Consider the following 16,031-nt stretch of genomic DNA (forward strand, 5'->3'; position numbering starts at 1 on the left):
TCCCTCCACCTCACAGGAATCAGCCTTGGGCTGTTGATCTTGATTCTCCTTTCCCGTTGTGAAGTTAGAGGAGGCCAGACACTGCCCCCATGCTGTTTTTACACATATGCCACCAAACAATTAAAATAAACCAGGATATAAAGGGAACTCAAAATGGAATACAAAATGTAACAATGAACCTGATTGTATCACAAATGAGTAACACAGCCACACTGAAGGGGGTGGGAAGAAAAAAGCTAATCTAAGTAACTCTCAAAGTATCTCCCCTGAGATTTTTATTAATTATAATGTGAAAGCTACTGTAATTATAGTGGAGAAAGAGGGCACATACCACCATAATCAAGCTATCAAGGTTAACATCACCGTAATAAGATATAACAAGGCCACACACCCTGATAGGTCAGACACCACTTCTGTGGTATTCTTACCCAAAATGCCTAACTTCAACCAAATCACACAAAAATAAATTAGAAAATCAGAAAACCCAAATGAAAGCCATTCTATAAAATAACTAAAGCATACAGAGTACTTAGTATATGCCAGGCATTGTGCTAAGAGCTTTGCAAGGATTAACTCACTTGTTTGAAATGTTATAGAAAGATTCTGAATTTTATTTACTTATTTTTTAATAGAAAGAAAACAAAGAAGCTAGAGAATTTCACAACCAATGCAATTTTCAATTCTGGTATAACCTGGCAAAAATGTTCCTCTGTTCCTTTATTAATGATAAAACAGGCACTCACCACCAAAGACACTCTACAATGCACTGGCTGGCTAGCAACAGTCACTGAATGCAGCAAGAACACACTTGACTTGGGAGTTTACAAGTGCATATCCCTTCCACCACTATTAAATAATAAAAACTTGCATTAAATATATTTAAAAAGTATTTTCTTAGGAGGACCTCATACCACCAAGAAAGCAGTGCTGTACGCAGAATGTGTCCTTTGGACCTGGGGTTCCTCCTGTGTGGAGAAGCTCCTAGTCCAGGGGAAGACTGATGACAAGAACCTTCCTCCAGAGCCTACAGAGAAAGCCCTCCCCTAGAGCTGATGCCCTGAATTTGGACTTGTAGTCTACTACATTGTGAGAGAATAAATTTCTTTTTGTTAAAGCCATCCACTTGTGGTATTCTGTTACAGCAGCACTGTACGACTAACACAGAATTTGGTACCGAAAGTGGGGTGCTGCTCTAACAGATACCTAAAATGTGGAAGTGGTTTTGAAACTGAGAATGGTTAGAAGACTCAGAAGGAAATGAGGAGAACTGTTAACACAGAAGGTGCAGATGGTGAGAAACAGTAGCAGAGGACTGGCAGCAGCAGCAAACCAGCAGTAGCAGAACCAGGAGACCAGCGCCAGACAGCGCTGCAGCTGATCCACAGAGCGAGAGAGATGAGTGCCTCGGGGCAGGAGGGTTCCTGGCAGAGTGGGGCGCCTCCGGGCACTTACGCGTGGAGCTCTGGAACATCTGCCCCAGTAGGGCGGATGCCAGCGTGAGGCCCGAGGGCTGACGGACCAAGGAACCAGGAAGCAGAAGCCGAAGACACAAGGAACACAGGAAGCTGAGCTGCCTCAGTCTCAGAAGGCATGGCCATGACCTCCAGGGTTTCAAAGGGTGGAGCCATGGCCCCTAGTGTTTCTAAGGATGGAGTCATCACTCAGATGGACTAAGAGAATGGTGCGCCTAAAGCCGAGGGAGCAGAGCTACCATCCCACTGGTCCTGGAAGGCAGAGCTGAAGCCCAAGGATGAGGGGCCTCCACTCAGAATCTGGACAGTGTGGCCAATACCTAGAGTCTAGAGGGCAGGGCTATTGTGTAAATGGTCTCAGAGAGCAGAGGATTATTTTCAAAGCCTTGAGGGCTAATGTAATGTGTTCTGCTGACTTAATAGGTGCCTGTTATGCCTTCTTTCCCTCCAATTTCTCTTATTTGTAATGGAAATGTCTAGCTTGTGCATATTCTGCCATTGTACTTTGGAAGCAGATAACTTGTATTCTAGATTTCACAGATGAAGAGGAATTTTTGGATTTTAGACTTAGAGTTGATTTAAGACTTTTACCATGATATGATTGGGTGAATATGTTTTACATTTTGCAAGGACATGAATTCTGGGGGGCCAAAGGGTGGAATGTAATGAATTGAATTGTGTTCCCCCAAAAATATGTGTCAACTTGGTTAGGCCATGATTCCCAGTACTGTGTAATTGTCCTCCATTTTGTGATTTTCCTATGTGTTATAAATCATAATCTCTGCTTGTGGTTAAAGAGGATCAGGGTGGGATGTTAACACCCTTGCTCGGGTCACATCCCCGATCCAATGTAAAGGGAGTTTCCCTGGGGTGTGGCCTGCACTACCTTTTATCTTACAAGAGATAAAAGGAAAGGGAAGCAAGCAGAGAGTTGGGGACCTCATATCACCAAGAAAGCAGCACTGGGAGCAGAGTGTGTCCTTTGGCCCTGGGGTTCCTGTGTGGGGTTCCTAGGCCAGGGGAAGACTGATGACAAGAACCTTCCTCCAGAGCCTACAGAAAAAGCCTTCCCCCGGAGCTGATGCCCTGAATTTGGACTTGTAGCCTACTAGACTGAGACAATACATTTGTCTTTGTTAAAGCCAAAAAAAATTAAAAATAAATAAATAAATAAATAATCCTGTGGTGTGCATGTTTTTAACAGACAAGTAACAGAAAACTTAAGAGGTTCACATTAGCAAGTTAATTTCCATACTGTGAATCTATCAACAGCTATCTGCCTCCCCCTGCAGCTTTGTGAAGCAATTTCTACAAAATAAAACTAGGCATAAACTTTAGTTACACTATACTCAGAGATCAAGCACATCTAGGTAAAAGGGAAGGTAAAAAAACCCAATATACTTGCTGGAGTACTGGAAAATGAAGGCACACAGAACTTTCTACTTTAGTCTTATCTAGGAGGGACAAGAAACCACACTTGGAATGCAAATACTGAAAGGGTTAGGGACACCAGTTTACAAATTAATCTGAAGGAAATTCTTTATAAAACAAAGCTTCCAGTTTTGTTTTCTTTGAAACAGACATCAGTTGTTTTACACATAGGGACACGTTTGTCCTTTCCACAAGTCACTTTTAGAGGTGTTCTCTAGGCAGTCCCAAGGGAAGATCTCTGGATCTAGGCTATAGTTAGAACCTGACTCTAATTAAGTCTTATCCTTCTGAGGAAAGAAGACTAATCTAGGAGGAATTAATCTTGAAACTAGTTCTTTGTTTCTTAACTCAGAAAATTCTATTTCCCCAAATCCAATGTAATAAAAACAAATTTCCTACTTAGGTACTGCTTAATTCTACCCAACAAGTTTTTCTTTTAGGAGAGTAAAAGAAAACATCCTATTAGTAAACCATTCTTCTGATGTCGGATGCAGTCAGTAAATTGGTTAAGTCAATATTTCCTGTTTTGGAAGCTTAGCCATCTGTGTCTACATGGCTCTATGTTTCCCAAAGTGCAGCCATATCAAAATTACCTGGGGATGCTTGCCGACAAGAGCAGGTTCCTGGCCACCACCTCACAGTTCTGTGGAATTAGACTCTTCTCAGGGGTCTGCACAGTTAATTAATAAGCCTGTGATTCTTGGACAATGAAGTCTGGGAACCACTGATTGACAACAACCAAAGTGATCGTCCTTAATAAACACAGGAAATATTCAATGCCATTTTAACTCTTTCACCAGCAAAGAATCTAAACATATACCACAAGCTCCCAAATGTTTTGGAGCAAACATTTATTTCCCCTGGCTCAAACTCAGGGTTAGAAATGTAAGGTCCCTTCCAGTTCTTAAATCCTAGGATTTGCTTTAATCTTATGCTATTTGCCGACAGCATTCATTAAACCCAATGCTTGTTAACACTAAGAAATCAACAAAATTGGCCACCTTAGGTCAAAAGAATGGCCATTAGAAATTAAACAGAAAAAACAAATTGGAAAGGGTTTTCTCATGAACTTAACAGGAATATTCAGGTCACTATGGATGAAGTTAGCTATCTGGAAATAATCAAAAGAGTGCTCCTATGTCCCTTGTTACAACAATATTGAGAAGATTATAAAATGATGCACTAAGGAAGTAGAAACATGGAAATCAAAAGGAGGAAGTAATGTGGAGTTTAGAAAAAAATGAGAGGGCTAGGGAACAGACTGAAATATAACTTCAGTTCTCAAAGAAAAGGCACTCAAATAATTATTCCCGGTTAAAGACATAACAGCCTAAAAGAAAAACCCTTGACATTTTCAGAGCCTAATGAAAATGGATGTGCTCTGAATCCACGTATACTAAGCAACAGACTTTTGGATCCATTCACTTAAATGGATCAATTGTTCTATCCAGCGGTAAATGAATACCATGTACAAAAAATTGGTGACAAGGAGCAAGCCCATTAAAATGACTAAATCTGCATTTTGGCTTACTAATAAAAAACTTTTTCGTTTAAAGACAAAAATTAAACCACCAAAGCTCTGATGAAGTCAAAGTCCCTCAATCTTCTCCACATTAATAAAGGATGCCACCATCCACTCAGTAGTTAAAGCCAAACAATCATCCTAACTTCTCACTCCCAACCCTCCTAATAATCAAATCCACCAGTAGGTCTTGTCGACTTTACCTCCAAAATATATCCTGAAATCATTCACTTCTCTTCAGATCCACAGTTCAAACTACCATCATCATTGCCTGGGCTACTGCATCAGGCCCTAATTGGTCTCAGTGTTCCATTGGTGCCCCTCCTCTCCCTCACAGCCTCCATTTCCTGCCCAACTAGAATAGTCTTACTAAAATGTAAATAACTTCAGTCTCTTTCCTGGCTTGAAATTATCCATGTTTCCACTTGCACTTGGAATAAGCTTCGAATTCCTCACCATAGCTTACAAAGCATTCCATAATTGGACCCTTGCTTAGTTCATCTCAACCACTCTCTTCCCTGCTCACTATGCTCCAGCCATTGGTCCTTCCATTCCTTGAACACGACAAGAACACACTAAGCTTGTTGCTATGTTAAAGCCTTTATACTAACTGCTTCCTTTGTTAGGAACTCTTCTCCCCAGATCTTATATGTTTGGCTCTTTCTCACCACCCACCCCCCAACCCCAAGTCCCCAGAAGGGACTTTCCTGAACAGCCAATCTAAAACAGTCCTCCTCATCCTCTGAACTCCCACCCCTGCATCGCACCATCTTATTATTTTTCATACCTCCCAACTAGAATATACCTATGAGAGAACAGAAACCCTGTCTTATTGACCACTGTGCCCTCAGGGCCTCAAACAACACCTGGCATGTGAAAGAAATACAAATATTTTCTGAATAAATGAATGAGATCAAATCTCTGTAACTTGTGAGGCCAATTACTGGCCCTCATGGGAGAAATGACCATACTATTCATTCAACAGCTATTTAATGAAGAAAGACTATCGGCAAGGTCCTCAAGCTTCAGTATGCATAACAATTATCCAGTCAATTTGTTATACTGGGCCTGCATGAGACCCAGGAAACTGCATTGTGACAAGCAGCCCACAGGAGCAATACCACCACACTGCAGTATACTCTACAGAATACTATAAGCATCTTTGTATCATACTATTATAACAGCAATACATCTCTTCTGCTGCCAGATCTGTCCTTCACCAAAGCCAAGCCTTTGAGAATCACTATCTGCCTCATGTATCTCAGACACTGGCTAAAATCCCATCCTGTGGCTAGTCATGTCTACATTTAAGTTCTCATAAATAGCTAAGATTTGCTGCTAAAATAAACACACACATACATGGTGCTTTCCTTTAGAGATTTTGCCCCTTCTTACCAAACCTTAACTGCCTTCCCCTTCCTTTACTCTTGATTTATGAGTTCCTCTGAGAACTGGAACTCCACTTGAGCCTAAGTTATCTTCTCAGCCACAGGGGCAAGTCAAGTAAGTGTGAAAAATCGATTTTGGCTACTGATACTTGATTTTGCCCAAAGAGAAACATTTAGTCATACACAGCTCCTATGACAGCACCTCTCTCCTAAAGTCTCAAAGGTCAGTTTTATGTGCTTTTTTGGTAAAACATCCACCTTGGTTGTAAAGAATCAGATTTTACTTATTTATGTTCTCAAAATGGAGTAACTTTTTGTTGTTATTGTTGTGGTTGATTATAAATTTAATATATACTTACAGTAAAAAATACATTATAGAATTATATTAAATATAAAAATTCCTCAATAATCATACCCCTCAAAGATAATCACTGTTTATAATTTGGTATATATCTTATCAAACTTTTGTGTACAAACATTACCTTCATATAGGTTTTAAACTTAAAAAGAATTTTTAACTTACGAGCATTTTTCTATGTCAATACCTAAGATTTATCTCTCTTTTTAATGAATGAATTGTACACTACTGCGTATGTCAAAATGTTTAAAGTAGTTTTCCTCCTGACTGACAGTAATGTTTTTTCTAGTTTTCAAAAATTATGAATGCTGTTGCAACACATCTTTGTATAAACATTTGCACGTCTCTTATAATTTCCTTAAAATAAAATGCTAGAAGAAAATCAGGGGTTTAAAGCTTCACTGTCCAATATGGTACCCACTAGCCACATGTGACTACTTACATTTAATTACAATAAAGAAAATTCAGTCAGCTCCTCAGCCGTACTAGTCACAATCCAAGTGCTCAACAGCCAGATGTGGCTAGTGGCCACAGTACTGGACAGTGCAGATATAGAACATTCTCATCACTGAGGAAGGTTCTACTGACAGACCTGTTCTAACGTTCATATAAAGACTTGATATTGTATCCCATAGAAATGTTGTAACTATTTAAACTTACACTATTAGTATGTAAATTCCTATGTTCTCCTTTTGTCAATATCAGATCAACACTGCTGATCTGACAGGAGACAATTTTTATTTTGAGATATAATATTTTAATTTGCATTTTTTTAAATTAGAAACTGAATGTCTTTTCACATTTTTCAGCCATTTGTGTTTCTTTTCTTGGTTGAACTATCTGAACTTTCTTTATCTTAAAAGAAACAAGTTTAAAGCTATCCTGTTCATGACCTATAAACCAATATATAAACCAAACCATTTATGTAGCGAAGAGGTATTTCTTCATCTTCATGGCTGGCTTCTTGATAATAATTTCACAAAGACAGTTATTAGACAGCACAAAAAGTAGCTAGTAGAGTTAATACCAAAATTACTTAATACTTAAATACAAAATTAGATAAAGGCAGTCTGTACTCTCATACAGCAGTGAAGTTAATGGCTTATATTTTTACAAAATTAGCAGACAATCATCACAATATGGTACTGCTAGGAGATATTCTTATAAAATTTCAAATTAAATTATAAAATCATTTAGATTGACATACAAAGTATAAAACAGTAGAGAATGTTTATATTTTAAAAGCGAATACTACTGTATTATATTTAAATGAAATTCTCGAACAGGAAAATCCTATCTATGGTGAAAGCAATCAGAACAGTGGTTGCTTGTATTGGTGAGGTGGGGGAGAAGGAATGAGTGGTAAAGGTAAATGAGTTTCTGGCATGATGGAAATGTTCCATATCATGATGGGGTGTGAGTTACTCAGGTATAAATATTTGTCAAAAATCACTGTACTAGACACATTAGAACTTACACTGTTTTACTATACGTAAACCATGTCTCAATTTTAAAAAGGAGAAAAAAGTGAATAAGGTATCGTATTATTTAGATTACATTACACTTATAGACAATAAGAATAATTATCTTAAAATATGTATAGAACTTAAAATGTGATCTCCTGCCCTAGGAGACATAAAGTTTTTAACTAGATTGGGGGTGGGTTATATGCGATATTTTGAGCAAAACCACTCAACTGTCAAACCCAGATGTCACTGTAGAAAATTCACCGATATCAAGGCAAAATACATTAAGGCATCAGAAAAGCACTGCTGACTTTTTAACATAGACAATTAATCAATGTTTGTAAAAAGCCTACACCATTATAATAATTGAACCAAAAAATCACTTTCTGGAAAACCACTTCTCTGTTACTGAACAGTACTTAACTTAATTATCTGAGCTATTTCTGTTGAGGTAGTTTATGAACTTGGCTGATTTTTGCCCTTTCTCCTCCTCTTGTGGCACACACTAGCACAAAACTAGCACATCCAGGCTAAAACTAGTCTGTTTGATAATGAAAATTGTCTGAGGAGACATAAAGAAAAGATCTCCTCCCACGTTACCTCCTCACCCTGGCTGTCACACTGGACATTTATTATCCCAGTCCATTACCAATCTACCTAACTTGCTTGGTGAGTGAGCTCTTCAGAGGTGTAAGCTATAAACTTCAGTAAGTTCTCCGCAGACAAGCTCAGATATTATAGTAACTGTGAACAACCTTCCCTGTGAGATCAGAAGGAAGGACATGTAGAGGACACTAAGACGTTCCTGCCTCCAAAAGTGGAGGCCTGCCCAGTTAAAGATGTGGCCCAGAGGCAAAAAAGCAGGAGCACGCACATTTTATTATCGTATCTGCTTTGTAAGAAGACAGCTGTTTTTGTTATTAAATTTTGCATTATACTTTGGCTTTGGAATCAAAAAGATTTGAGTTTGAGAGTCAGTTCTGCCATTGATTAGATGTGTAATTTGGGGCAAGTTACTTTGCCACTCTTAGCTCTGTTCCTTCATACTGAATGATAGCAGTATCTGTCTCACAGGAGTGTTGTGAGGATTAAATGAAAACTCAACCAACATTTTAAATTCAGTGGCTGATGATCAACAAATGATAGTTACTATCATACACACATAAGTCATTTTTTGCTAATAGGGGATTATCAGATACAGGGAGCACACCACAATCCTAAAAACCAAAAACCAAACCCATTGCTGTCGAGTTGATTCCGACTCATAGAGACCCTATAGGACAGAGTAGAACTGCCCCACAGGGTTCCCAACGAGCGCCTGGTGGATTCGAACTGCTGACTTTTTGGTTAGCAGCCAAACTCTTAACCACTATGCCACCAGGGTTTCCAAAAAGATTAAACCTGTTGCTGTTGAGTCAATTCCGACTCATACAAAAATGTTCATTATAGGCATTTCAGCAGCCAAATATAGATAACGACATAAAGAAAAGCTAAAAGACATATATATAATTTTTTAAGCAAAAGGACTGTAATGTTTTAGACTCCTGAAGTACAAGACGAACATAAGAACTCCAAGTTCACAGAAAAAAATTGAAGGTTTTTTTTTTGCTAAGCAGACACGTTTAATGTTTCCCTGCCATGCTACTGATTTATCTCAGATCCATCACTATTAAAGCAATAAGCACAAAAAGGGGGCAAGTTATTCTTCACCATAGATTAAGTGGTCTATGATACATTCACCACATTCATTCACTTTAAAAGTCAGTTTAAGTAACAGATCATGCACAATAGATATTTACCTGTTTCTCTTCATCTGACAGGTCTTTTTCCAGGTCTATTAGGTATTCCTCATCTAGTTCAGAAGAATTCACATCATCATCGGGTTTGTCCTCAACCTTGTCTACTCCGGGCTCCTCCTTCTCAAACGAGTCGCTGCAATCATGAAAGCACTCCTCTTCTCCCTGGTCCTCCTGGGGATGGGCCTGAACATCCTTGAGCAGTTTGCTCTGGAAATGCTCATCTTTGGGATTAGAAACTGGAGGGCTGACACATTCTGATTCCTGGGGATCTGTAACCTTCAAGCCATTGATCAGATCATCTGGAACCCTGTTCTCTGATTTCTCCCCCATGCTGGATTCAGTGGGGGAGGTGAAGCTGAAGCTCTGCAAAGAGGAAAAAATATGTTATGTGCTGGTGCTTATATAAAATTTTTTCTTCCTGCGGATCACACCTAAACAAATCTCCTTTTGGGATTACCATCTGCACAAAGGCCTCAAACACAAGTTTCCTTTCATTGGAATTCATTACTTTAAAAAAAAAGCTTATCATGAGCCCATAAGTAATATTTTAACTGACACTCATTTCCTGGACAAATGTGGCACCTGAGCTTAAAAGCAACAAAACAGACCAATGTTAATTTGACTCTTTCACCTTTCACTGCTCACGCTTTGTCAGGGAAGAAAAAACAGAAGTTATAACACTGGCAAGAAAAGTAAAAGAGCTCTAGTCTTTACTCAGTATGAATAACTAGGTTGTGAATCAGAAACTAAGAACCGTCTTTTTCCAGCACCACTAGCTAAGTTCACGAATAAGTTTCTGGTGGAGCTCAAAATAGAGTCCTTGCCAAAATCATCAACTTCACCTAAATGCGTGTGGTAGAGCCCACGCAGGTTACAGTGGAAGAAAAGCTCTGGCGTAGGTGGTCCTAACAAGGATCTCCGTGGGGATCAGAATCATGCTCTATGAGTGATTCTCAATGCTGGCTGCACAACAGAACACTTGGGACGTTTTAGGAAATACACAGCCAGGACTCTAGCCGCCACGGATTCTGAATTTATTGGTCTAGTGTCGGGCCACGGCATCTGTATTTTTTTTTTTTAAGTTCCCCCAAGTGATTCTAGTGTGCAGCCAATTGAGAATCACTGCTCTAAAAGCTGAGTCAGACCATCAGCAGTCCTACCCTTACCGCCCGGTCGCAACAAAATCACGCCAACGACCCATGTGTTGCGACAAAAGCCGAAATTAGACCCAGGTCATCCCAAGGAAAACTAAAACAGCAAGATCACAGTACGGAGACTTCGCCTCCACACCGATATTTTGTTCCTCCCTACTCCCAACTCTATTGGAAGGACGCAGGAGTTTGGGCCCCTATGGTTAGGGAACTGCCACCCTGCGCTTCCCAGCAGACCGTCTTCTAGCCGCGTTCCTCACCGTCAAGCAGCCAGACCCAAGTGGCTACTCACAGCTTCTGGCGTCTTCACCTTCCCAACCTTTCTAACCCCCTACTTCCGCCTATTCAGCTGCATTTCCGTCGGCGCCGACCAATGGCTTGCTTTTGGCAAAGCATTCTGGGAAGTGAAGTGGAAATCTCAGGGAGGGAGAGCGTCGCCTTCGCTGTGTGACGTCATTGTACGGACTGAATTATGAGTAGCGGTTGCCATCTTGGGTTACGGTGAGACTGTTTCTCTTACCATAAAACCAAAAACCAAACCCGTTGCCGTCAAGTTGATTGCAACTCATAGCGACCCTATAGGACAGAGTAGAACTGTTGCGTAGGGTTTCCAAGGAGCGACTGTAGATTCAAACTGCCAACCTTTTGGTTAGCAGCTGTAGTTCTTAACCAAAAGGAAATGAGAAAAGCTGTTCCTATGGTATTCTTTTTACTTTTCCACTCTGACGACCCCTCTCAGGCTAGCAATGTATAGAGGAATCCTGAAGCAGAAACATTGTTCAAAAATAAAAGTTTTCTCTCCAGTGGTTCTCAGTGTGTGCCTTTCAAGGGGTTCACCGCGAGATCAAACCCTTTTTCATAATAATACTAAGTTTTTTTTTACCTTTTTCACATTCATTCTCTCATGATGTACAGTGGAGTTTTCCAGAGGCGATGTGTCGCGTGATAGCAAAATGAACTGAATGCATAAGGAAATATGAGAACCCAGCTCCTTCTATAAAGACAGATTTGCAAAAATATAAAACAATGACACTTCTCGATATATATATGCTTCCTTTTTTTTTACAATGACTCTGAGAGACAGATACATATATATACAACGTGTATATATCTATATCAATATATATACAGTGTATATATATACAGTTTGCTTGTTTCCTTTTTTTGTGGTGAAAATATGCACAGCAAAACCTTCACCAATTCAACAATTTCCACACGTACAATTCAGTGACATTGATCGCTGTCCTTTTCCAAATTATTCCATCATTGTTAACATAAACTCAATACCCTCTAAGCAAAACTCCCCTTTTTCCCCCTCCCTGATATTTGCTTATTTCATATAGGTGAAATCATAAAGTATTTTTCCTTTTGTGACTGACTTATTTTTCTCAGCATGTTTTCAAGCTTCATCCGCGTGATGGCATACATTAGGACTTCATTTCTCTTTACGGCTGAGCAATTTTCCATTGTATATTCTACATTTTGTTTATCCATTCATCTGTTGATGGATATTTCAGTTGTTTCCAGGTTTGACTATTGTGAAAAGTGCTGTAATGAACATTGGTGTATAGCTGTATATTTTGTGATTTGGAAAATATAGTTGTTATTCATAAAAATGTTATTTATCTTAGCATATAATAGACTTATTGATATTTTATGTGAATTAATAAATAAAAGTTATTTTTTCTAGTTCTGATTTCTAATATGGTAAATATTAATAGGTATAACCCACATAGGAGCCCTGGAGGCATAACGGTTAAGCACTCAGCTGCTAACCTGAAGGTTGGTGGTTTGAACCCACCCAGTGGCTCCATGGGAGAAAGACTTGGTGATCTGCTTCCCTAAAGATTAAAAAAATCGAGAAAACCAAACCCACTGTGATCGAGTCAATTCCAACTCATAGCGACCCTATAGGACTGAGTAGGACTGCCCCGCAGGATTTCCAGGTGAATTTGAACTGCCAACCTTTTGCTTAGCAGCTGAGCTCTTAACCACCGTGCCACCAGGGCTCCTCCCTAAAGATTAAACCAAAACCAAAACCATTGCCGTCCAGTTGATTCTGACTCATAGCAACCCTATAGGACAGAGTAGAACTGCACCATAGTGTTTGCAAGGAGAGGTTGGCTGTGCCACCAGGGCTCCCCTTAAAGATTATAACGAAGTAAATCCTATGGGGGCAGTTCTACTCTGTCACATGGGGTTGCTATGACTCAGAATTGACTCAGCGGCACCCAACAACAACCCACATAAACAAAAGCTCTTTGGGGTCCTCAATAATTTTTAAGAGTGTAAAGGGGCCCTGAGACCAAAATGGAGCCGTTGTCCTATATATTCATTCAATAAATGTTTATTGAACATTTATTAGACCCAGCACAATCTGCTAGGAATACAGAATTGAAATATAGTGCCCACCCTCAAGGTATTCAGACATATAACTAGCAATGACAGCAGAATATTAAATAAACCCTATAAACCAAACCCGTTGCCATCAAGTCAATTCTGACTCATAGCAACTCTATAGGACAGAGGAGAACTGCCCCATAGGGTTTCCAAGGAGTGGCTGGTGGATTCGAACTGCCAACCTCTTGGTTAGCAGCCAGGCTCTTAACCACTGTGCCACCAGAGCACCAGGAACCTCAAAAATGGAAGTATCTAGGTCTCTTATGACCCTTAAGAGGCCCTGTTAATTAAATTCAGGTGTAATGGAAAAACTGAATTTTGGAGTTAAATGAATAAATGCTTGAGTTACAATGCCAGCTTTCCTATTTTATTGGCCTTCCAACTTTGGACAATAACTCTACCAGCTAAGATTTATTGACTATGTGCCAGACACTGGGAAAAATGCTGTAGGTGGATTATTTGATAATTTGAGTTCTAATTCTGACTCTGCCAGTTGACTAGCTGTGTGACATTGGGGCAAGTTACTTAAGGTTTTAAAGCTTTAATATAGAAATTTACCTCATATGTAAAAATTGGAATGGATAACAACAGTATCTACCACATAACTGTTGGGAAAATGAAAAAGCCAAGGAGTACAAATTTTGGCATACACTGTTTAATGAATATTAGCGATAATATATTATGTGACAGGTCTTGTGCCAATAGTTGGGGAACAGGAAGCCTAATAAACACAATCCCTGCCCTCCCCCACCCCCAGGGGTTTACAGTCTAGTGGGAAGGGAAGGGAAAAATAAAGGTGCTACTGAGCCCAAAAGGAAGACGAAATCCACTCTTCTTTTTACACCAAAGGGAACAAAAATTCAATTTGCCCACCTTGGTAGGTCTTCCCTAAATAGGCTACTTGAGCTAGGCTGTTGAAAGATGAATAAACAAACAAACAAAAAACCCAAATCAGTTGCCGTGGAGTCGATTTCAATTCATGGTAACCCCATGTGTTGCAGAGCAGAACTGTGTTCTACAGACTTTCGAAGGCTGTGACCTTTCTAAAGCAGATTGCCAGGCCTTCTTCCAAGGCACGTCTGGGTGGGTTTGAACGCCCAGCCTTTATGGTTAGTGGGCACCGTTTGCACCACCCTAGCTCTATCTTGAAAGATGAATAAGAGTTCGTTAAAAGAAAATAAACAGGAGAGGCTGTAGGATATCATGCAGTCAGGAACATGAGAAAGGGTGTTTTGGAAATAAGTAGGTAGATGTTGCTGAAGTATAGAGATCAGAAGCACAGAAGCAAAAAGACATTTTTCCTGATGGAAACCCATCAGTCAGTTCCTGGAATCACAGAGGTTTTGTCTCTTATAACACCCTTTAAAAGGAAAAGAAATGCTTTTCATCTAGAGGGTGGTTCTGTTGTTAGTTTCTGAAGGCAGAGACCATGTTCTTCTTGTTTACAATTGTAAGGGCTCAAGGAACATTCCGTTATCACATGGGTGAATGATCCTCTTTCAGGAACTTATGATCAAAACACAGAGTGTAATGGATTGAATTGTGTCCCCCCAAAATATGTGTCAACTTGGTGAGGCCATGATTCCCAGTATTGTGTGGTTGTCCTCCATTTTGTGACTGATGTAATTTTCCTATGTGTTGTAAATTCTAATCTCTGCCTGTGGTTAATAAGGCAAGATTAGATTATGTTAAAGAGAATTAGGGTGGGATGTAACATCCTTAGTCGGGTCAAATCCCTGATCCAATGTAAGCGGAGTTTCTTTGGGGTGTGGCCTACACTACCTTTTATCTTACAAGAGATAAAAGGAAAGGGAAGCGAGCAGAGAGTAGGGGACCTCATACCACCAAGAAAGCAGCACTGAGAGCAGAGCGCATCCTTTGGACCTGGGGCTCCTGCACAGAGAAGCTCCTAGTCCAGAGAATGATGGATGACAAGGACCTTCCTCCAGAGCCAACAGAGAAAGCCTTCCCCTGGAGCTGATGCCCTGAATTTGGACTTCTAGCCTACTAGACTGTGAGAGAATAAACTTCTGTTTGTTGAAGCCATCTACTTGCGGGATTTCTGTTATAGCGGCAGTAGATAACTAAGACACAGGGCAACTCAGCTCTCTGATGAGTTGAGAAAATAGATTTTGAGACTTCTGGAATTACCTCATAGGGTTGTTGTAAGAATTAAATGATGTCATGTCTTAGGACAGAATCCAAAACACAGAGAGTGAAGTGCTCAAGATAGAAAAAAATACTTTAATATTAAATAGCACTGAGCACGGTAAGAGTTCAATGAATGTTTGCTGTTATTGTTACAATTATGGTTATTAATGAAGATCTCACAAATATTACCACTATTATAATAAATTATTGATAGCGATAGTAATTTTATTAATTATTACTATTATTACTAATGATTATTAATAATGTTATTAATAGTGGTAATATTTGTGAAGTCTTCATTGACACCCCCAGACAGGGAACTGAGCATCTAAGTGAAAAAGTGAATGCTGAACATGAATGAATAAACAATGAACGAAGGTTAGGCTTCATGCTAGACCCTGTGACAGGTACAGCAATAAATCAGGAGAGTAGCAAAGAAACCGCTTTTCTTTGTTTTCCTTTCTGAAGGAGCAGCTGGGTGGTTTCATAATGGTACATGACTATCCCTCCATCAGCAAGGAGTTGCCTAGTTTAGTCTGTGACCAGCTCTACGCTGGAAGGCGGGGAGGTGAGTGCATCTCAGCTGTGGCTGGGAGTCATGGAGGATACAACAGAAAGAGTCTCATCCTTAAAGATAGGGCATCGGTGATTCAATGGTAGAATTTCCAACTTCCATGTGTGAGACCCAGGTTCGATTTCTGGCCGATGCATCTCATGCGCAGCCACCACCTGTCTGTCAGTGGAGGCTTAATTATGTGTTGTTATGATTCTGAATAGGTTTCAGCAGAGCTTCCAGACTAAGACCAAGAAGAAAGGTCTGGAGATCTACTTCTGAAAATCAGCCAGTGAAAACCTGATGGATCACAAAGGTCTGATCCACAACTGATCATGGG

At 39.8% G+C, this 16,031-nt stretch overlaps 1 protein-coding gene across 3 annotated transcripts in view; it reads right to left on the reverse strand.

Annotated features, from left to right (window-relative positions):
- Window positions 1–10,957, reverse strand: part of TTC1 (tetratricopeptide repeat domain 1) — a 48,261-nt gene extending 37,304 nt beyond the window's left edge. Inside the window, exons 1-2 of one of the 3 annotated variants that reach the window (XM_023726537.1) lie at window positions 10,848–10,957; window positions 9,437–9,799 (exon numbers count right to left, since the gene is read on the reverse strand). In XM_023726537.1, the coding sequence (XP_023582305.1) occupies window positions 9,437–9,766 (330 nt within the window). In that variant the 5' untranslated portion in view covers window positions 9,767–9,799; window positions 10,848–10,957. Of the gene's footprint in view, window positions 1–9,436; window positions 9,800–10,824 lie in introns of those variants that run through there. The other 2 variants (XM_023726538.1, XM_004371246.2) reach the window with 2 other exon arrangements.
- Window positions 10,958–16,031: the final 5,074 nt, after the last annotated feature.

This window comes from Trichechus manatus, unplaced genomic scaffold, assembly GCF_000243295.1.
Source record: "Trichechus manatus latirostris isolate Lorelei unplaced genomic scaffold, TriManLat1.0 scaffold00011, whole genome shotgun sequence".
Lineage (NCBI taxonomy): Eukaryota > Metazoa > Chordata > Mammalia > Sirenia > Trichechidae > Trichechus > Trichechus manatus.